At 49.1% G+C, this 22,334-nt stretch overlaps 2 protein-coding genes across 23 annotated transcripts in view; one reads left to right on the forward strand and one right to left on the reverse strand.

The window, feature by feature from the left end:
* The window catches only part of C4H2orf92 (chromosome 4 C2orf92 homolog), an 82,167-nt gene extending 60,435 nt beyond the window's left edge, over positions 1–21,732 (reverse strand). For 5 of the 6 annotated variants that reach the window (XR_014051915.1, XR_014051914.1, XM_081484566.1 and 2 more), the window contains exon 1: positions 26–293. Coding sequence is in view for 3 of the 6 variants with exons in the window: in XM_081484566.1 (XP_081340692.1) it covers positions 26–64 (39 nt within the window). In the remaining 3 variants the exon portion in view is untranslated. Of the gene's footprint in view, positions 1–25; positions 294–969; positions 1,199–11,116; positions 11,292–12,937; positions 13,059–17,679; positions 17,830–18,214; positions 19,631–21,494 lie in introns of those variants that run through there. The other variant, XM_081484585.1, reaches the window with a different exon arrangement.
* Positions 210–18,495, forward strand: ACTR1B (actin related protein 1B). Of its 17 annotated transcripts, XR_014051911.1 has the most exons (14): positions 210–384; positions 789–898; positions 3,938–4,002; positions 5,102–5,177; positions 6,193–6,318; positions 6,717–6,841; positions 7,067–7,283; positions 7,400–7,492; positions 7,579–7,753; positions 9,222–9,283; positions 9,515–9,555; positions 9,750–9,867; positions 11,083–11,318; positions 13,300–13,400. XR_014051911.1 is itself a non-coding variant. In XM_081484553.1 (13 exons), exons 3-12 carry the CDS (start codon positions 3,947–3,949, stop codon positions 9,850–9,852), a joined length of 1,074 nt encoding a protein of 357 aa, XP_081340679.1. In that variant the 5' UTR covers positions 210–384; positions 789–898; positions 3,938–3,946; the 3' UTR covers positions 9,853–9,867; positions 18,173–18,495. The 17 variants fall into 17 exon arrangements, 15 of the variants coding, with proteins under 15 accessions (XP_081340679.1, XP_081340685.1, XP_081340676.1 ...); XR_014051910.1 differs by lacking the exons at positions 789–898; positions 13,300–13,400 and adding an exon at positions 18,173–18,495; XM_081484553.1 differs by lacking the exons at positions 11,083–11,318; positions 13,300–13,400 and adding an exon at positions 18,173–18,495.
* Positions 21,733–22,334: the final 602 nt, after the last annotated feature.

Here is a 22,334-nt window from a genome sequence, read left to right on the forward strand (position 1 = left end):
GTCGCCCACACGCGCTGCAGCCTACCTTGGAGGCGTCGGGGCAGTTCTTCCTGGCGGCCTCCATTGGCTGGCCAGCACCCGACGGCCCCGCCCCTTAGCCCCCCGCGGGCAGCCGGCGCCCGGCGTCAATCTGCCGGGGGGGAGCGGTGACTGGCCGCGGGGCCCGCCCCCTTGAAAGCCTCCGCCCGGCTCGCGTAGGCTGCGTGCTCGGGGTGGGAGGGGCGCAGCAGCGCGCCTGGAGCCGCGGTGGTCCCGGTCTGCCCGCCTGCCTGCCTGCCAGCCAGCCGTTGGTTACTGCCGCAGCCCGCCTGCTGGGCAGGGCCGGCCCGCCCGGCCATGGAGTCCTATGATATCATCGCCAACCAGCCCGTGGTCATCGACAACGTGAGGCTTGGCAACCGGGGGGAGGGCGGGCGCCCCGCCCCCGGGGGTGGACGCGGCGAGGTCTGCAGGGACCCCCGCGTGTCTTGGCTGGTCCTCGGCTTATTGCCGGCCCGCCATTCCTGCGGGCTGTCCCCACTTGGCCCTGTATCCCGGGCCGCGGGACCAGCCCCCCGCAAGCGTGGCAGAACCCAGCCCCAGCGCTCCCTGAGCTGGCGGGGAGGTCGGGAGAGGAAGGGGTCCCATGTGTCTGGCAGCCCTTGATCAGCATCTGGAGAGCCGGAGTACAGCCGGGCGACCGACCGATGCACCGAGGTGCCAGGCCCGGGGACTCTCCCCAGACCCTTCTCGGTGGAGAGTAGGCTCACTGGATGGGTTTCGACCCCAACCCCTTTACCTCTCCTCAGGCTTTGGCTGCTCTTTGCACACTGCTAGCCCCATCTTTTGGCGACGCTTGACCTGCGGGCCTCTACAACAGCTCTTCCCAAGTGCTGCGTCCACAGGCAGCACGTCCAGGGTAGGCAGGCCTCACTACGCCCTTTTCCTGGGACTGGCGAAAATGCACGTTAAGTTTTGCCAACCACATACCCGCCGCCGCCTGGCTGGGCACTCGCCTGCTTTGACCCTTTCCTTAAGTGCTCCCTGAGCCAAGCGGATGTTCCACAGCTGGGAGGGCAGTGGAGAGAATTCAGGACCACTCTTCCCAGGACCTGTAAGCAGTTTGGGGGTCTTGCTTGGAAACCTCAAAGGAAAGTTACTTGGCTCCATCGTGGTCTTGTTCTTCAGCACCGGGGCTCAGCTCAGCATGCTTTCTGGTCTATAGGAAGAAGATGAAGGTCAGGGATCAGTGGATTTGCCCCTAGCTGAGTGTCTACCTCTGAACTGTGGGCCTTGGAGTTTTTAATAATGACTCACTGCTCTTTCTGGGATCTGTCTCCCTTACACATGACCCCCATGTAATCTCTGAATGGCTGCCTGTTTTGGAGTAACCATGTGAGGGCCCTGAGTCACAGCAGGGGGTGTTTAATAAGATGGCTGAAGCTGGGCTTGGGGATGCTCTCCATCAGGCTTCAGGAAGGATCAGCCACTTCCTTTCTTGGCAGGCTAATCAACAAGTTTATGAGTTTCGAGAACAACCTGCTTGGTCCCACTGGGCTTCCAGCCCCCTCCTCTGTAAATTGGGAATGTTCCTTTCTCTTTTAAAAAAACTTTTTATTTCGTATTGCCTGTGTGCTCAGTCACTCAGTCATCTGTGACTCTTTGCGACCCAGGCTCCTCTGTCCATGGGATTCTCCAGGCAAGAATACTGGAATGGGTTGCCATGCCCTCCTCCAGGGGCTCTTCCTGACCCAGGGATCAAACCCACATCTCTTCTGTCTCCTGCTTTGGCAGGCAGGTTCTTTACCATGAGCACCATACAAGAAGCCCATTTTGTATTGGAGAATAACCAATTAGAAAACAATTTTCTGATAGTTTCTGATAGGTGAACAGCGAAGGGACTCAGCCATATGTACACATGTATCCATTCTCCCCCAAACTCTAAGGGACGTTTATTTCTGCTCTACAGGCCCTAAGGGTGGTGATGGGTGGTGGGGAGAGAGCTTGAGATGCTGATTCCTGCTGTGGGTGGGAGGTTTCTAGATACCAGGATCCCTTTAAAAGTAGCAAACGAAGCAACAGACAAACAATTAATCTCAAAAATATACAAGCAACTCCTGCAGCTGAATTCCAGAAAAATAAATGACCCAATCAAAAAATGGGCCAAAGAACTAAACAGACATTTCTCCAAAGAAAACATACTGATGGCTAACAAACACATGAAAAGATGCTCAACATCACTCATTATTAGAGAAATGCAAATCAAAACCACAATGAGGTACCATTTCACACCAGTCAGAACGGCTGCTATCCAAAAGTCTACAAGCAGTAAGTGCTGGAGAGGGTGTGTAGAAAAGGGAACCCTCTTACACTGTTGGTGGGAATGCAAACTAGTACAGCCACTATGGAGAACAGTGTGGAGATTCCTTAAAAAACTGGGAATAGAACTGCCATACGACCCAGCAATCCCACTGCTGGGCATACACACCGAGGAAACCAGAATTGAAAGAGACACGTGTACCCCAATGTTCATTGCAGCACTGTTTACAATAGCCAGGACATGGAAGCAACCTAGATGTCCATCAGCAGACGAATGGATAAGGAAGCTGTGGTACATATACACAATGGAATATTACTCAGCCATTAAAAAGAACACATTCGAATCAGTTCTATTGAGATGGATGAAACTGGAGCCCACTATACAGAGTGAAGTAAGCCAGATATATATGGAATTTGAAAGACGGTAACGGTAACCCTATATGTGAGACAGAATAAGAGACACAGATGCATAGAACAGTCTTTATGGACTCTGAGGGAGAAAGTGAGGGTGGGACGTTCTGAGAGAATAGCATTGAAACATGTATATTATCATATGTGAAACAGAACACCATTCCAGGTTTGATGCATGAGACAAATGCTCAGGGCTGGGGCAATGGGATGACCCAGAGGGATGGTATGGGGAGGGAGGTGGGAAGGGGGTTCAGGATGAGGAACACATGTAAACCCATGGCTGATTCATGTCAATGTATGGCAAAAACCACTACAATATTGTAAAGTAATTAGCCCCCAACTAAAATAAATAAATTTATTTTAAAAAATAAATAAAAGTTTCCATCCAGCTTCCATGCTGGAGCAGTAGCAGGACCAAGTTCTCCTCCTGTTGTCTCTGGGGAAGCCACTTGAGGAGGGGTGCTAGTTGGTCCCCATGCACCCAGTAATCTTCCCCAGCCAGTCCTGTATGTGGTCCATGGCTACTGAGGGGAGTGGGCCATGCTTTTTCAAGCATGTTGAAAAAAACCATAAGCAACCAGTCTTAAGGGTTGCTTCTAGCTGGGCTTTGGGAGTCACTTGTGCTGCTAAAGAGTCCTCCTGCCTGGAGCTGACCCACGAGTGTGCCTAGGAGGGTGTACTCCATCTCCACACTGGTGACATTCTGGCTTGGATAATTCTTGGTGATGAGAGGCTGCCCTGTGCGCTGTAGGATGCTTAGCAGCATCCCTAGCCTCTACCCACTACATGCCAATAACAGCCTCTGCCCCTAGTCTTCAGACATTGTCAGATTTGGGCTGCATGCATGCTCCATTGCTAAATTGTGGTGTCTGAATCTTTACGGCCCCATGGACTGCAGCTCCTCTGTCCATGGGATTTCCCAGGCAAGAATACTGGAGTGGGTTGCCATTTCCTTCTCCAGGGTATCTTCCCAACGCAGGGATTGACCCACATCTCCTGCTTTGGCAGGCAGATTCTTTACTACTGAGCCACCTGGGAAGCCTTCAAATTAGGGGGACGAGTTGCCCCTAGTTTTGAACCACTGGTGTACGTGTAAATGGCCTTGCCCTCTTGGCAGGATCTCAGGCTTCCTTCCCAGGCTATTGTGGGGGGGCAGCCCTCTCCATAGCAGGACACTGCCTTCATCTGGAGATGAATGTTGGGATCTAACTGCTGTTTTTCTTTGCAGGGTTCCGGGATGATCAAGGCTGGCTTTGCAGGAGACCAGATTCCCAAATACTGTTTTCCAAACTAGTAAGTGTTGCTCAGGCAGTATTCCTAACCCTTTGGTTTGCTTCTGGGGAGAATATGGGTCCTGTGTCACCACTCTGAGGCTAACTTTTGCCCCCGCCTGCAGGGGAAAACACCAGATTTCTGAAGCTGGTGCTGTGAAGGGCTATGGAAGGAGAAGACAGGTGCTCTGGGCTTCCCTCACCCCTCCGGAGTCTGGTTTTGGTCCCTCCTGGGGCTGGAAAGGCGGAGCTACCACCAGCACCCCCCTGGGGACAGGGCATGGTAGCAGCAGCAAGAATACAAGAGAGATGTAAACTCAGAGGAGAAAGAATGGGGAGTTACTGCCACTCCTTCTTCCTAGGAAATGTTCTCTTCAGGGCTCATCCTTCCCTGAATGATGCCAGTGGTGGCAGAAGAGAGAGGGGAGTGAAACCCAGGGGAAGTTGGGAGCACTCCACTGGCCGCTCAAGCCCATTGGGAAGTTTTCCCTTGATGGTGTCTCGTCTCAAATCCTGGAGGCCTTAGAGCTTAGTGGCTGAAGCCAGGGTAGGGGAGTCCTCAGGCCCCCGAAGTAACTGGCCATGTCAAGACAGAGCCTGCATGGGGCATCCAGGCCTCAGCTGTCCTTTCTGAACTCAACTGGAGTATAATTAAAGGTTCCTCTTGACGTGCAGGGAAGTTGGGTCAGATTTTGGAGTGGTAGCTCATCCACTCTGCCAAGAACTGCATCTGTGTTCCAGAAGCCCTGGCAGGGAGAAGGACGGGATTGACTGAGTGAGAGAGGGGTATACGAAGGAGCCATGGCCCTGCTTCCTGGGGCCACCCCACCTTGTTCTGCCCCCGTGAAATCCATACCGAGGGCTGAGTCATCATGGCTGCAGAAGCAGACCCTCTGCCAGGGCTGACATTCCAGACCTCTTGGCCCTCTCTGGGAGGGCTGGTGGGAAATGGCGGGAACCCTTCTTCTTCTGACCCTGAGTCTTCTATCCCTCAAAGGCCTGCTCTGTGGTCCCACGGCCCATAGGCCTAGGTTCTGACCATTAGAGTCGGACTTTGGTTTTCCTGGACTAGGCTTAGCTATGTCCCCGGCCCATCTCCCTGACTTTTTCTGTCCCTGCAGTGTCGGGCGCCCCAAGCACATGCGGGTGATGGCTGGAGCCCTGGAAGGAGACCTCTTTATTGGACCAAAAGCAGAGGTAACATCTGTGGTGCCTGTCTGTGCCTGGGTTGAGGTCTTCTGTCCCAGGAGCCTTGACTGGTGGTCAGAGCTGAACCTGGCATCTACTAGGTGCCATAAACACTGTGGTCCCTTTGCTCTGTGAGATGGCTCAGGGTTCCTGTGTAAGGCAACACAGCAAGACCACTTCCTGCCCCTTCCTTTAGAAGCCACAGAGGAAAGAACTGGTTAAAAAGTAACTTTAAAGTCTGAGTCACTTGGATTCGATGACTGATCGAGTGAGAAGGCCAGCTCTTGTGCTCCAGCTAGGGGGTTGAGGGGGCAGGGGAAGGGACGCCTAGGGGCTGCACAGCCAGGTGAGGCCCTTGGGAGGAGGAGCGAGTGTGGGTGGGGGGATGGCAGGGACTAACCAGCAAGTGCAGTTTAGGAACCTGGGGAAGACAGGAAGCGGTGCTGAGGACCCAGAAAATGGGGTCAGCAGGAGCTGCAGCCATGGGTGAGAGGCCAAATGGTGCTGGACAGAAGGACCACGTTGTGGGGGGAAGCTGAAGGGCAGGTCTTTGCAAGAGACACCTGTACTGGCTGAAGAGCTGGGAGGAGAGGTGGCAGCACGAGACTGCAGGAGGGGGCCATATAGGATCGGGTGTAGGAGGACTGGCCTTCACAGAGGCTCCTGGTGCTGACGGAATGGTAACTGAAGTGGTGGTGGAGCTGGAGCTGGAGGTCAGGCCGTGTGAGAGGCTGGACGGGAAGGATGTGCTAGTAGTGAGTGTCGAGGACACAGGGCCGTGGGGGAAGGAATGGGGGCACTCTGGGGTTCAGGGAGCATGCCACCACCCCCTGTGGTCCTGGTCTTCGAAACAGGCTGGACTCTCAGAGCCAGGGAAACAATTGGACAGATGAACCCATGCTGGGTTAAGGATCTAAGGGGCACAGGGACCCCCGGTGAGCGGATGAAGGGGTGGCCCCCCCGTAGGTCAGAGAACAGCTGCTGGGTGAGTGTCTGGTGCCACCTCCAGCCTCCCGGTCTGCAGGAGCACCGGGGGCTGCTGGCCATCCGCTACCCCATGGAGCACGGCGTCGTGAGGGACTGGAACGACATGGAGCGCATCTGGCAGTACGTCTACTCTAAGGACCAGCTGCAGACCTTCTCCGAGGAGGTGGGGCTGCGGCGCCCTCTCCCTGCCCCGCCTGCGACGTCTGCGTCAGGCTTCCACACTTTCTCTGGCTCTTGTCTGGCCTGCAGCCCCCTCCGCCCCACATTGTGTGGGTGTGGATCACTGCTGCCCCTCCACCCCGCATTGTGTGGGTCCCTGCCTCCCCTCTGCCCCGCATTGTGTGGGTGTGGGTCCGCACAGCCAGCGGCTGCCAAGTAGAATATTCCAGGGAGCGCTGGGTCTTTGGAAGACTCACTGCTGGCAGATGACGTGCCGGTGCCCTCAGCAGGGATGGGAAGGGGCAGGTTCGTGTGCTCCCGGGGTAGGTCATTGCCGGAAGGATCCCGGCAGGGCCTTCACGTTGCCTTTGCACCTGCCTGCAACCCTGCCGTCTCCTGCAGCATCCTGTTCTTCTTACGGAAGCGCCGCTCAACCCGAGTAAGAACCGGGAGAAGGCGGCGGAAGTGTTCTTCGAGACCTTTAACGTTCCGGCCCTGTTCATCTCCATGCAGGCCGTGCTCAGCCTGTGAGTGCTCCCTCGGCCCTGGTCCCTGCGTCTCTGGCCTCCTGATCGGGATGGCGCGGCACCTGACTTCCCTGTACAAACAGCCTCCGATGACCATCCCTACAGGGGGGGCCCGTGGGTCCCTTTCTCAGACCAGATAATGCACATGCCCCGGGGTCCCTTCCAGGGGTGCAGAGGTCCCAGTGCCTCAGGGGCTGAGATGAAGGGATGCTGACCTGGTGACAGGTACGCCACAGGACGCACGACGGGAGTGGTTTTGGACTCAGGGGACGGGGTCACGCACGCCGTCCCCGTCTACGAGGGCTTCGCCATGCCACACTCCATCATGCGGGTGGACATTGCCGGCCGCGATGTCTCCCGCTACCTCCGGCTGCTGCTGCGCAAGGAGGGAGCGGACTTTCACACCTCGGCTGAGTTCGAGGTCGTCCGGACCATCAAAGAGGTGACGCGGGGCAGCGGGTGGGGAAGCGGAGGTGGTCGGACCCAGCGTGAGGTTGAGCCCTGGGCGTGGGGGTCCCGGTGGCCACCTCCTGAGGGCCCTGTCTCTGCCCACCGCAGCGGGCCTGCTACCTGTCCATCAACCCGCAGAAGGATGAGGCTCTGGAGACAGAGAAGGTTCAGTACACCCTGCCAGACGGCAGCACGCTCAACGTAGGTTCGGCCCGGGCGGGGGCGGGTGTGTGATGCGGGGGCTGGAGGAGGAGGAGGCGGGACGAACTGCATCTTGTGTTCCGAAGGTGGGACCAGCGCGGTTCCGGGCCCCTGAGCTGCTGTTCCAGCCAGACCTGGTAGGGGATGAGAGTGAGGGACTCCATGAGGTGCTGGTCTTCGCCATTCACAAGTCTGACATGGATCTTCGCCGCACGCTGTTTGCCAACATCATGCTTTCCGGTGGCTCCACGCTTTTCAAAGGTACCTAGTTGGTCGGGATGGTATGGCTTGGAGGCCACAGGTAGCCGGGCCCTCAGACTGCACCCCAATTCCTGAAAGCCTGGGACATGGCCCATTTTCTGTGAGTTTTTTGGGTGTTCAGTGAGTTTTTTTTTTAAGGGATAGATTTGAAATTAAATTTTGTTTACAAATAGATGGTAAGTTTAATGAGGTCTAAAATGTATTCGATGAAGTCTGCCTTCTGTTGTCCTAGTCACCCAGTTTCCTCCCCACACTTATTGTTAGTGGCTCAGGTAACATCTGTGCCTAGATAAAGCATCCTTTTTACTCAGCCCTGGAGTACTCTCTGCACTTCCCAGGGGGCTCAGTGGTAAAGAATCAGCTTGCCAATGCAGGAGATATGGGTTCAATCCGTAGCTCTGGAAGATCCCTTGGAGAAGGAAATGGCAACCCACTCCGGTATTCTAGCCTGGAGAATTCCACGGGCAGAGGAGCCTGGCGGGCTACAGTCCATGAGGTTGCAAAGAGTCAGACTTGACTTAGCGACAGAGCAGGAACACAAAGAGCAGGAACACAAACACGGTCTCCAGCTCCACGCCCTGTGTTGTTGATTTTGCACCACAGATGGCAGATGTTTGTGTAGGTTCTCTTTATCTGGTCATGAGGGCTGGATGTGCATTTGAACCATTAACCTGCTGATGGCCTTGGAGGTGGTGAAAAAAACCTGCCGATGGCCTTGGAGGTGGTGAAATTCTTTCTGATCACAAAAATGTTCCACTAGGAGATTGCATGCACTATCATTTCACATAATGGGAAGATACCTGAAAGATAAATCCTAGGGGTGGAATTGCTGAGTCAGAGGGTACACATGTGTGCATTTGATACCTGGTAGATATCACAAGTTTCCCTCCTGAGAGGCTCCCCCAGTTGTGGCAGAGAGTCCCCCAGTGCCATCCCAACACTGTGCGAGACATTTGCCTGTCTACTGGATGGAAGTGACTGCTTGTTCTCCTGACTCATCATTTGCCTTTGACTGCTTCTGGTGGTTTTGGCTCTGGAGTGTCAAGGGGGAGAGGGTAGGGGCCAGGCAGAGGTGGGTGACTTGGGGTTGCATCTCCTGCTACCTTCCTTTCTTCCTAAAGAGGGAAGCGGGCCCACCTGCAGGAACACTGCTGGATCTTTTCTGCCTTTGGTGTGGTTCTCTCCACCCTTACTCCTGGCAAGAATGACTAAAACAAGGACTTCCCTGGCAGTCCAGTGGTTAAGACTGCACACTTCCACTACAGGGAGCATGGGTTCGATCCCTGGTCGGAGAACTAAGATCCTACATGCTGCACGGCATGGCCAAAAATTAAAATAGTAGCTTAAAACATAAAAAAAAGTGGCTGGGGCTGAGGCATCAGAAGTTGGATGTGAGGGAGCTAGTGATGAGGGGTCAGATACTGGACCAGATACTGGACCCTGGGTTCAGCCAGCCTTGTGTTCACAGGCTTCGGTGATCGATTACTAAGTGAAGTAAAGAAGCTTGCCCCAAAGGATGTCAAAATCAAGGTGAGATTGTGGGGAGTCCCTGTAGGGCATGGGGGTGCTGGGCAACCTTGACCTGGGGAGGGAAGGGCAAGAAGCACCTTCAGATGTCCTCTGACTTCACACTCAGCCCAGCCCTGCTGCTCCCCCTGCTCCCGGCTGAGGCCTGGCTGCAGACACTGGGGGAAGTGCCCCCAAGGCTGGGATGGGGTTGCTGGGGGGACAGGGCAGTTATGCTGTGCTTGCTCCCTCCAGATCTCGGCCCCTCAGGAACGGCTGTACTCCACGTGGATCGGGTAAGGCGGGGCCCAGAGCCGGGGCTCTGGGAGGAGGCCACTGTGCTCTGGACACTTCTTCCTGGGTTGGTCGAGGCCAGGTGGAGGTGGGTGGATGTCCCCCGCAGGTTAGAGAAGTGGAGTTCTGGGTGCCCAGGGCCGATGGCTGGCTCAGCCCTCAGGTCCACAAGAATGCTCTCCCTCCCTCCTCACAGGGGCTCGATTCTGGCCTCCCTGGACACTTTTAAGAAGATGTGGGTATCCAAAAAGGAGTATGAAGAGGACGGCTCCCGGGCTATTCATCGAAAAACCTTCTAGTGCCCAAGGAGGAAGGTGTAGCTCTGGGAGGAAGGGAGGAAGGGGGAACCAGAGTCCTTAACCCTTTGTGGTTGGGTTCACAGACGAGGCTCTGAACCCTGGGCAAGTGGTGCAACAGCACTTCCCTGAAGCCTCCCCTACACACATGAGCACATGCGTGTGCACGTGCACACACACACACACACATATGGTCACAGTTAGCTGCATGGATGGGAGGCTGGAGCTGGAAGATAGGAAATGAGGGGCCCAGCTTTGGGTGGTTCTGGGTGTCCCCCTTGGCAGAGCCAGTTAGGCTTGGGGTTCTCTGCTTCCCCAAGCTCCAAAGCCAGACACCGGAATGCCCCCATTGCCTCTGACAGAGCCCCTCTGACAGAGCCCCTCCAACAGTGCCTGGATGCCCGGGTGACTGGCCTTGGGGAGCGGAGGGCGGGCACCAGCAGCTCCCCTCTGGCATGTCACCACTTCTTGGGCAACATCCTTGTCCTGACCCAACAGGGCAGCCCAGAAGGCCATACAGTGGCATCCCTGACCCCTCACGCTCTGTCCTCTCGTCTTCCCAGATGGGTGCTTTGCTGTAGACTGAGTTCTGGGCAGTCTTCCGTCCCCATTGAGGGGGTCTGGGCCAGGGTCCAGTGGAACCAGGACAGGATGCGCGGGGTTTGGGCAGCCACAGCGGGTTGTGCGTTCTCCCCATCAGAGCACTTCATGGACTTGCTGCTCCCTCTCCTTTACCCCAGAACCTGGGACAGGAAGGGTTAATGGTCTTCATTTGTTGAGGGGAAGCCACTTAATCAGGAGTCAGACCTAGTGGGGGAGAGGGGAGGCACATTTCCTCCTCCTACTTCTCCCACAAAAGAAGTCTTCATTTACCCTGTGGCCAAGACCCCCATCTCCCTCTCCCACATACGTACAATAACTTAACACAGTTGCCTGAAAAAACTTTTTGTAAGTCATTATAGTAATAATTATGGAAAAGGCCCAGAGCACGGCTCTGTTTTCATGTGTTTCTCTGTGCTGTTTGCTCATACACCCCTGGGGACCAAAGCAGCGAGGCTCTGGTGCCAGCTCAGAAGCCTGAGGTTTCAGTGGTTGGTGGGGCAACGTGGCACGGGAAGCCCCAGGAGGTTGGGCTCTCAACCTGGTGGCACAATTCCCCAGGCTCTTTACACGCTTGCTGCAGTTCACCAGGAGAAGCAGATAACAGGCTGCCTTCCTCCCCCTTATTCCCAGATGGGGCTGGGGCTTGATGGGCCCATGTTCTCACCTGTTCTGTTTGGAGCACCTCTGCTGCCTGGCTCCGATGAAGCTGAGGCCAACACACCAACACCAATGCAAGTGCCAAGTTCAGACAAGAAGGGTGGGTGATGGGAGAGATGTAGAAGGCTGTATCGACGAGCTGGGTTCTGAAGGAAGAAGCTGAGCAGCGTGGAGAGGAAGGGCTGTGGAGAAAGAGGGAGCCATGAGAAGTGAGTTTGGAGTGACTACCCTCTCCCTCCTCCATCAAGTACTTGAACACATACAGTAGGTCCAGGAAGTGTTATGGGTTTGGAGCCAACGGTAAACAAGACATATCTTTGCTACCCAAAACATACATATCAGGGGAGAAAGGTAAACAGACTGTTTCAGTCCAGAATTGCTATGTCTAAGCCAGGAGGTGGGGCAGGCTGACTTGCTTTTGTCCAGGAGGGGTTAGCCAGGTAAATAGGGCATGTTCCTGGGAGAGGTAAGAGTTCAAAGAGACGCCTGGGACCCATGGGGCTAGAAAAAAAAGGCATGGACCAGAGTGATGCCAAAGCAGCAGGGCAGGGTGAGTGGTATTTGGCTATGATGTGAGGTAAACCAAAGAGGTAAGTTGGAGCGAGCATGTAGGGGCTCTTGAGAGGGCTTTTAGCTGTGTCTTGGGTGATGGGCAGTCAGCTGGGGGTGCATGGTTACCATAGCTGTATGTTGAAGGCAGTGACACCCCAGGAGGAGTAAGCACATAAAATATCCAGATCTTGCTTTCTAAATACAATTCTTCAAAGGAAGGAGTCAGAGCTCCTTGGAAAAACTGCAGATCTGGGGCAGAGATCTGAGCCTGGGATATCTTGTGGAAGGAAAATGCTCAGAAAAGAGGGGCCTTGTCTAAAGGACTCAGGAACCAACCTGAAGGAGCAACCAGTAGTCAGGTCTGTAATGGACTGTAAGTCATTAATTAATCATGAGTCCAGTCTGAGAAAAATAATTGAATAAATATATACACAGGGGAGCAGGGGCAGTTCTTTCTTACTGAATTACAGTTAATGAATGTAGAAGGAATAGTAGAAAAAGAAAATCACCCTTAGGCAAACATCCCAGTCATCAGTGGTGCAGGCAGAAATGGATCCAAAAACTAGTAAGCAAAAGTAAGGACATTTGCATTATCTCAAATTATATACCCATGAGGTACTTACTAGTTTAAAAAGGAAAAAATAGTAACTATACAGGGGAGGAACCTAGTAAATACCACCTTAATCAAATTATCCAAGTTTACATCCCAGGTAATGAGTCACTATCTTGATGGGATACATTAAGAGGCTGCAGTGTCACCTGTTTGTTCTTGGATACCCTCAGTCTAACCAGGAACAAACAGCAGGCAAACCCAAACTGAGGGCATTCTACAAATGAATGGACCAGGTGTCTTGTTCAAAAGTGACAGGATATAAAGACAAAGACTAAGGAATTGTCACAGGTTGGAGGAGACTAAAGAGGCTGTGATGATGAAATGCAGTGGCTCAGAAAGGACCTTACTGAGAAAGCTGGCAAAATCAGTTAACAGTAATGCATCAATGTGAATTTCCTGGTTTCAGTCACAGCACTGTGTTAATGTCACAGGTTAATGTCAGTGGAAACTGGGTGAAAGGTAAACAGGAACTCTGTACTATTTTTGCAACTTTTCTGTAAGTCTAAAATTATTTCAGAATAAAAAGGGAGAAAAACTCAGGCCTGAGCTAAATGGTCTGGATTCACAATTCTGCTACCATAACTAGCTAGCTGCATAATCCTGAGCTGTTCCTAGATTTCTATATCTCTAATACAGAATGGGGATGATAATAATAGCACCTACCTCATGGGTTTATTAACAGCCTGGGACATTTTGTGTCAGAGGATAGACGAAGTGCTACAAGAATGATAGGGACCTGTCAAAAGACCATGGAGCCAGCCTGAAGAAGTTCCACTGGTCAAATCTGGAACAAATTAAACATCAAAAAACAATGACAGTTATGAATTATAATTTACTGAATATAATATAAAAGCATGAGTCTATACTGACATGGATTAATAAACTGAAAGTTTGATGAGGAACAGGGTATTGACTTCTCAAAGTATTACCCCATTAGATACTTATTAATAATTAAAGGGCAGGGAAAACCATAAATAAAAAAGATACCTGTGCCCCAATGTTCACTGCAGCACTGTTTACAATAGCCAGAACATGGAAACAAGCTAAATGGCCATCAACAGAGGAATGGATAAAGAAGATGTGGTATGTATATGTAATGGAATATTAGCCATAAAAAAGAACAAAATAATGCCATTTGCAGCAACATGGATGGTCCTAGAGATTATCATACTGAGTGAAGTAAGTCAGACACAGAAAGACAAAATGAGATATTGCTTATGTGTGGAATCTAAAAAAAGGATACAGTGAACTTATTTATCGGAGAAGGCAATGGCACCCCACTCCAGTACTCTTGCCTGGAAAATCCCATGGACGGAGGAGCCTAGTAGGCTACAGTCCATGGGGTCGCTAAGAGTCAGACACAACTAAGCGACTTCACTTTCACTTTACCCTTTCATGCACTGGAGAAGGAAATGGCAACCCACTCCAGTATTCTTGCCTGGAGAATCCCAGGGACGGCGGAGCCTCGTGTGCTGCCGTCTATGGGGTCGCACAGAGTCGGACACGACTGAAGCGACTTAGCAGCAGCAGAACTTATTTATAACACAGAAGTAGAGTCAGATGTAGAAAACCAACATGTTTATTGGGATGGGGGAGGGATAAATTGGAAGATCAGGATTGACATATACACACTACTATATATAAAACATAACTAGTAAGGACCTACTCTATAGCACAGGGAACACTACTTAATACTCTGTAATGGCATATGTGGGAAAAGAATCTAAAAAGAGAGTGGATATATGTATATGTAAATAAACACATAACTAAGTATTTTTTTAAAGTTCTGATAATAATTAAAGGGCAACTTCATAGTGGGGAAACCTGGCAGACATTACTTTAATCAAGTGACCAAAGTGAACATCTCATCAGCAAAATGCTGTGCTTAGTCGCTCAGTTGTGTCTGACTCTGTGCAACCCCCTGGACTGTAGCCCACCAGCCTCCTCTGTCCATGGGATTATCCAGGCAAAAATACTGGAGTGGGTTGCCATGCCCTCCTACAGGGGATCTGCCCAACCCAGGGAGAGAACCCAGGTCTCCCTCATTGCAGGCAGATTCTTTACCATCTGAGCCATCAGGAAAGCCCAAGGATACTGGAGTGGGTAGCCTACCCCTTCCCTAGGGGGTCTTCCTGACCCAGGAATTGAACTGGGGTTTCCTGCATTGCAGGCAGATTCTTTACCAGGGGAGCCCCGTTCATCAGCAGTGAGACAAATCAACATCACATGCCCGCTGAGACAGGTCCAGTGTCGCCGCTTGTTGCTCCTGCCCAAGATATACAACCTGAATCCAATAATGAGGGAACAGCAGACAAACCCAAGTTGTAATTTTTTAAGTGTCAAAAGTGAAAGTTGCTCAGTTGTAGCCAACTCTCTGCCATCCCATGGACTATCAGTCAGTTCAGCTCAGTTGCTTAGTCGTGTCTGACTCTTGGCAATCCCATGGACCACAGCACGACAGGCCTCCCTGTCCATCACCAACTCCTGGAGTTTCCCCAAACTCTTGTCCATTGAGTCGGTGATACCATCCAACTATCTCATCCTCTGAAGTCCCCTTCTCCTCCTGCCCTCAATCTTTCCCAGCATCAGGATCTTTTCCAATGAGTCAGTTCTTCACATCAGGTGGCCAAAGTATTGGAGTTTCAGCTTCAACATGAGTCCTTCCAATGAACACTCAGGACTGATCTCCTTTAGGATGGACTGGTTGGATCTCCTTGCAGTCCAAGGGACTCTCAAGAGTCTTCTCCAACATCACACTTCAAAAGCATCAATTCTTCGGCGCTCAGCTTTCTTTAGAGTCCAACTCTCACATCCATACATGACTACTGGAAAAACCATAGCCTAGACTAGACGGACTTTTGTTGGCAAAGTAATGTCTCTGCTTTTTAATATGCTGCCTAGTTGGTCATACCTTTCCTTCCAAAGAGTAAGCGTCTTTTAATTTCATGGCTGCAATCACCATCTGCAGTGATTTTGGAGTCCAGAAAAATAAAGTCAGCCACTGTTTCCACTGTTTCCCCATCTATCTGCCATGGAGTGATAGGACCAGATGCCATGATCTTAGTTTTCTGAATGTTGAGCTTGAAGCCAACTTTTTCACTCTCCACTTTCACTTTCATCAAGAGGCTCTTTAGTTCTTCTTCACTTTCTGCCATAAGGGTGGTGTCATCCGCATATCTGAGGTTATTGATATTTCTCCCAGCAATCTTGATCCCAGCTTGTGCTTCCTCCAGCCCAGCATTTCTCATGATGTACTCTGCATATAAGTTAAATAAGCAGGGTGACAATATACAGCCTTGATGTACTCCTTTCCCTATCTGGAACCAGTCTGTTGTTCATGTCCAGTTCTAACTGTTGCTTCTTGACCTGCATACAGGTTTCTCAAGAGGCAGGTCAGGTGGTCCGGTATTCCCATCTCTTTCAGAATTTTCCACAGTTTATTGTGATCCACACAGTCAAAGGCTTTGGCATAGTCAATGAAGCAGAAATAGATGTTTTTCTGGTACTCTCTTGCTTTTTTGATGATCTGACGGATGTTGGCAATTTGATCTCTAGTTCCTCTGCCTTTTCTAAAACCAGCTTGAACATCTGGAAGTTCATGGTTCATGTATTGCTGAAGCCTGGCTTGGAGAATTTTAAGCATTATTTTACTAGTGTGTGAGATGAGTGCAATTGTGTAGTAGTTTGAGCCTCCTTTGGCATTGCCTTTCTTTGGGATTGGAACGAAAACTGACCTTTTCCAGTCCTGTGGCCACTGCTGAGTTTTCCAGATTTGCTGGCATATTGAGTGCAGCACTTTCACAGCATCATCTTTCAGGATTTGAAATAGCTCAACTGGAATTACATCACTAGCTTTGTTCATAGTGATGCTTCCTAAGGCCCACTTGACTTCATATTCCAGGATGTCTGGTTCTAGGTGAGTGATCACACCATTTTGATTATCTGGGTCGTGAAGATCTTTTTTGTACAGTTCTTCTGTGTATTCTTGCCACCTCTTCTTCATATCTTCTGCTTCTGTTAAGTCCATACCATTTCTGTCCTTTATTGAGCCCATCTTTGCATGAAATGTTCCCTTGGTATCTCTAATTCTCTTGAAAAGATCTCTAGTCTTTCCCATTCTATTGTTTTCCTCTATTTCTTTGCATTGATCGCTGAGGAGGGCTTTCTTATCTCTCCTTGCTATTCTTTGGAACTCTGCATTCAAATGGGTATATGTTTCCTTTTCTCCTTTGCTTTTCATTTCCTGTCATTTCACAGCTATTTGTACGGCCTCCTCAGACAGCCATTTTGGTTTTTTGCATTTCTTTTTCTTGGAGATGGTCTTGATTCCTGTCTCCTGTACAATGTCATGAACCTCCATCCATAGTTCATCAGGTATTCTGTCTATCGGATCTAGTCCTTTAAGTCTATTTCTCACTTCTACTGTATACTCGTAAGGGATTTGATTTAGGTCATATCTGAATGGTTTAGTGGTTTTCTCCACTTTCTTCAATTTCAGTCTGAATTTGGCAATAAGGAGTTCATGATCTGATCCACAGTCAGCTCCTGGTCTTGTTTCTGCTGACTGTACAGAGCTTCTCCATCTTTGGCTGAAAAGAATATAATCAATCTGATTTTGATGTTGACCATCTGGTGAGGTCCATGTGTAGAGTCTTCTCTCGTGTTGTTGGAAGAGGGGGTTTGCTATGACCAGTTTGTTCTCTTGGCAAAACTCTATTAGCCTTTGCCCTGCTTCATTCTGTACTCCAAGGCCAAATTTGCCTGTTACTCCAGGTGTTTCTTGACTTCCTACTTTTGCCTTCCAATCCCCTATAATGAAAAGGACATCTTTTTTGGGTGTTAGTTCTTGAAGGTCTTGTAGGTCTTCATAGAACTGTTCAACTTCAGCTTCTTCGGCGTTACTCGTCAGGGCATAGACTTGAATTACCGTGATATTGAATGGTTTGCCTTGAAAATGGACAGAGATCATTCTGTCGTTTTTGAGATTGCATCCAAGTACTGCATTTTGGACTCTTTTGTTGACTATGATGGCTACTCCATTTCTTCTAAGGGATTCCTGCCCACAGTAGTAGATATAATGGTCATCTGAGTTAAATTCACCCATTCCAGTCCATCTTAGTTCACTGATTCCTGATCCCTTCTCCAGTGGACCACATTTTGTCAGAACTCTCCACCATGACCTGACTGTCTTGGGTGGCCCTATACGGCATGGCTTAGTTTCACTGAGTTAGACAAGGCTGTGGTCCATGTGATCAGACTGGCTAGTTTTCTGTGATTGTAGTTTCAGTCTGTCTACCCTCTGATGCCCTCTCTCAGCCCCTACCATCTTAGTGGGGTTTCTCTTACCTTGGACGTGGGGTATCTCTTCACGGCTGCTCCAGCAAGGCACAGCCGCTGCTCCTTACCTTGGATGTGGGGTATCTCCTATACAGTCCATGAAATTCTCCAGGCCCGAATACTGGAGTGGGTAGCCTTCCTCTTCTCCAGGGGATCTTCCCAACCCAGGGATTGAATCCAGGTCTCCCACATTGCAGGCAAATTCTTTACCAGCTGAGCTGCAAGGGAAGCCCTTAAAAGTATCAAGGCATAAGAATCAAGGAAAGGCTGAAGAAATGTTACAGTGTGGAGGAGGTTAAAGGGACATGACAACTAACGGCACCATGAACTGGATTCTTCGCTATAAAAGACATTCTTGGAACATTTAGCAAAACATGAATAGGGTCTGAGGATTAAATGGTAAAAAAGTACAAGTTGTAATATCCTGACTTTGATAGTCATACTGGAGTTACACAAGAGAACGTCTGTAGGAACACACACTCTCCTATGATGGGGCATCTGATGAGTAACTTGCTCAAACTTCCAGAAAAAAAAAAAAAGATCTTTGTTCTGTCTTTGCAGATTGTTTAATAAATACCATTAGAGAGCTGCCTGTGGACTTACCTGGAGGTCCAGTAGTTAAGAATCCGCCTTCCAGTGTGGATTGGAAGAGATGGGCTCGATCCTTGGTCCAGGAAGATTCCATGTGGCATGGAGCAACTAAGCCAGTGTGCTGCGACTACTGAGCCCGCATGCTGCAACTATTGAAGCCCGTGCGCCTAGAGCCCATGCTCCACAAGAGAAGCCACTGTAATGAGAAGCCCTCACACTGCAACTAGAGAAAGCCTGTGCGCAGCCATGACGACCCAGTGCAGCCAAAAATGAATAATAAATATAAAACGAGAGTGCTGTCTGCATTCTTGCCTAGTGAGGAGAGATGGGATCCAATTTCTAAGCTACTAAATGGCCAAGGGTTCAAATGGAGCCCATTTCTATCCAAAAGCATAGGTTTGGTGTTCTTAGTTAGGGCGGGGGGTGGGGGGTGGGGGTGGTACTTTTACACTTCCTCTCTGACCCCAGGGTCCCAGATACCAAGAGGCAAGAAAAAGGGCTTCTCCATGTTTTGTAGTTAGCCTGAGGTGGAGGTTCTCTACCTTGGCTGCATGTTGAAAATACCTGGGGAACTTTAAAGTAATAATGCCTGGATCTCACCCCCACAAACTCTGCTTCGATGGTCTGGATATGATCTGGGTATTGGGAACAGAAAGAGCTTCAGGTGATTCTAATTAACGTGCAGCTAAATTTGAGACCTGCTAACCCAGGATACAGGAGTTAACTGATCTACTGATGCCATGAAAGCATTACAGTTCTATAGAAGTCTGACCTGGGTCTCATGGGCTGAAATCAATATGACAGCCGGGTTTGTGTTTCTTTCTGGAGACTAGGGGAGAATCTTTTCCTTGCTTTTCCCTGATTCTAGAGGTTAATTGCATTCCTTGACCTGTGATCCCCTTTCTCCATCTTTAAAACCAGTAACATTGCATCTCTCTGAACATTCCTCCACAGTCACATCTCCTGACTCTCTTCTGCCTCCCTTGTGATTATTGAGCCCACTTAAATAATCCAGGATACTCTCCCTATTTTCAGGTCAGTTGATTAGCAACCTTAATTGGAATTAAGGATCTGCAACCTTAATAACCTTTTACTATTCAACTTAACATATTCACAGATTCTGGAATTAGGACATGGACATCTTTTGTTGCTTTTGTTGTTGTTCAATTACTAAGTCCTGTCTGACTCTTTGCAACCCCATGGTCTGCAGCACACCAGGCTTCCCTTGTCCTTCACCATCTTCCAGAGTTTGCTCAAAGTCATGTCCGTTGAGTCGTTGATGCTATCTAACCATCTCCTCTGCCACCTCCTTCTCTTTCTGCCTTCAGTCTTTCCCAGCATCAGGGTCTTTTCCAATGCATTGGCTCTTTGCATCACGTGGCCAAAGTATTGGACATCCTTGGGGGACCGGTATTCTGCTACTGCAGTCTGGAAATATATGGAGATTTTTCTTAGGGGAAAACTGGTTAAAATTTTTAAAAGACAGAGAAAAAGAAGCAAGGGGTACTTAAATCTACAGATTTACTGCAATCCCTATCAAAATACCAGAGGCATTTTTCACAGAACTAGAACAAATAATTCCAGAATTTTTATGGAACCACAAAAGACCCTGATAGCCAAAACAATTGTGTAAAGAACAAAGACAGAGGTATCATGCTCCCTGATTTTAATCTATCCTTCAAAGATATAGTAATCAAAACAGTATTGTACTGGCACAAAAACAGACATATAGATCAATGGAACAGGTTTGTATCAACAAAATAAAAAGCAGCGCACTGAATGGGAGGAGATACTTGCACAAGATATATCCAATAAGGGGATAATATCCAAGGTACTTGAAGAAATCATACAACTCAACATTAAAAAAAAAGAAACAACTCAATTAAAAAAATGGGCAGAGGACCTTAACAGACATTTTCCCAAAGACATATAGATGGCCAACAGATGCATGAAAAGATGCTCAGCATCACCAATCATCAGGGAAATGCAAATCAAAACCACAATGAGATATCACCTCACACATGTCAGAATGGCTACCATCAAAAAGGCAACAAATATCTAGTTTGACAAGGATGTGGAGGAAATGCAAATAATCACTAAACTTGTGAAAATAAGTTCAGCTCCCTTAGAGGTCAGGGAACTGAAATGCAAACTCCAGCAGCATCTCAGTTTTCATCCCACAGTGGACAGATTTGGCAAAAGGCGGGTAACCCTCACATGTGGAGGAGGGCATGGCAGTCCACTCCAGTATTCTTGCCTGGAGCCTGGCAGGCTACCATCGAAAAGAGTCTGACATGACCAAAGTGACAACACAGCAGGGCACAGCATGGGCAACCCTCACACATACCCAGATGGCAGGAGCAGGAACTGCTCCAAACTTTTGGGAACACAGTCTGGCAGAATTTTTTTTTTAATCACCATGTAGATTTTTAAGTTATTAATATTTTGTCATTTTCTTCAAAGCTTTCTTTTTTAAAAAAAGCTGTACAGATACTATGAAAGCTCTTGACCTGGTTGGAAGCAGATAGATTTGCTACCCTGTACAGAAATGTTTGTACTATTTTTATATTTTGCAGTAATTTTTGACAGAACTTATTGTTATGCTTGATGCACACATCTTCTGACCCTATTCCTCAGAAATGAAGGCTCCAGAATTTATGGCTATATGATTGGGCTTCTCAGGTGGCAGCAGTGGTAAAGAACCCACCTGCCAAAGCAGGAGAATAAGAGACTTTGGTTTGATCTCTGGATTAGGAAGATCCCCTGGAGGAGGGCATAGCAACCCACTCCTGTATTCTTGCCTGGAGAATCCCCATGGACAGAGGAGCCTGGTGGGCTACAGTCTATAAGGTTGCAAAGAGTTGGACATGACTGAAGCGACTTTGCATGTACTAGAGATGTCTAGTGCAGCATTGTTTGAGAGGCAAAAATGTATAAACCATCTGAATATCCATCAAGCAGAAAATGATTAGGTAAATTCATAGATATTACTTTCATAGTAGGGAATACTATGCAGTAATTACATAAAATGAGTTAGATCTCTATGTATTGATCTGTGATGCCCACAAAATAAAAAGGAACTTTTAATTTGTATAGTAGTGATTTTTCTATTTTATATTCATTTACATGTCTATACATTTTTAAGAAATATATCAATATGTGCATTTGCTTGAGTATGACCATAGGAGCACGGAATAGAGATTCTCAATCAGGGGCAGTATTGCCCTCCAGGGGACATATGGTAATGGCTGAAGGCATTTTTGGAAATGGCAGCCCACTCCAGTACTCTTACCTGGAAAATCCCATGGACAGAGGAACCTGGTAGGTTACAGTCCATGGGGTCGCAAAGAGTTGGACATGACTGAGCAACTTCACTATGAACTATGAAAGCATTTTTGGTTGTCACCACTGGGGAGTGCTAATGGTGTAGATGTTGAACATCCTGAAATGCACACAGGAAAGCACTTCCCTCAACACCCTGCAAAGAATTTTCCAGTCCAAAATGTCAACAACACAGAAGTTGAGAAACCCTGGCATAGAGAAAGGAAAAAAAGGATAAACACAAAACTATTAACAATCAACTTTTCCTTAAAACATATATGTTGGTTGGTTTATTACAATGAGCATTTATTTTGACCTCTAAGAATTATCCTATAAAAATAAAAAATAATACTCAATAAAAGTTTATTCTTATGGCAAAGACAATGGAGCAGGAAGGAGTGGGAGATTGTTGCCCAAGCCAAGCTGTTTCTCAGGATGAGATCTAGGGGCAGGAGTGTAAACTGAGGGTAGTGAGAGCTGGAGGCAGGAGGGGATGGGTGGGGATGCCCTGGAGCCTGGCCCTGACACTGGAGCTCACCAGCTTAGAGTGAACAATCCCAGGGCTTTTGTGAGTTGAACAGGGACCTGCAAAAAAGGTCCTATGATTAGGAAAGCCTACTGTGAGAGGGAGAAACAAGCCTCAACTCTATTTCCATTTTATAGGCTGGACTAAACCATTTTATGATCAAGAACTGTAACACATCAGAAGGGAATTTCTCCCTGGTCTGCTGAGAGTTGAGTTAGCAGGTATTTCTTGCCAAAGAATGGTCAATTAAGGTGGGAAAATGAAAACAGCATTCTCTGCTGCAAG

Source organism: Giraffa tippelskirchi, chromosome 4, assembly GCF_054371585.1.
Source record: "Giraffa tippelskirchi isolate mGirTip1 chromosome 4, T2T-mGirTip1v1.2.pri, whole genome shotgun sequence".
Classification (NCBI taxonomy): Eukaryota; Metazoa; Chordata; class Mammalia; order Artiodactyla; family Giraffidae; genus Giraffa; species Giraffa tippelskirchi.

Bases quoted from the DNA above. Each gene is read 5' to 3' on its own strand.
- ACTR1B (XM_081484546.1), top strand. From the start codon at position 1,989: ATGCTGATTCCTGCTGTGGGTGGGAGGTTTCTAGATACCAGGATCCCT. The intron at 5,178-6,192 runs GTAACATCTGTG...CCCGGTCTGCAG, and splicing joins TTATTGGACCAAAAGCAGAG to GAGCACCGGGGGCTGCTGGC. The intron at 7,493-7,578 runs GTAGGTTCGGCC...TGTGTTCCGAAG, and splicing joins CAGACGGCAGCACGCTCAAC to GTGGGACCAGCGCGGTTCCG.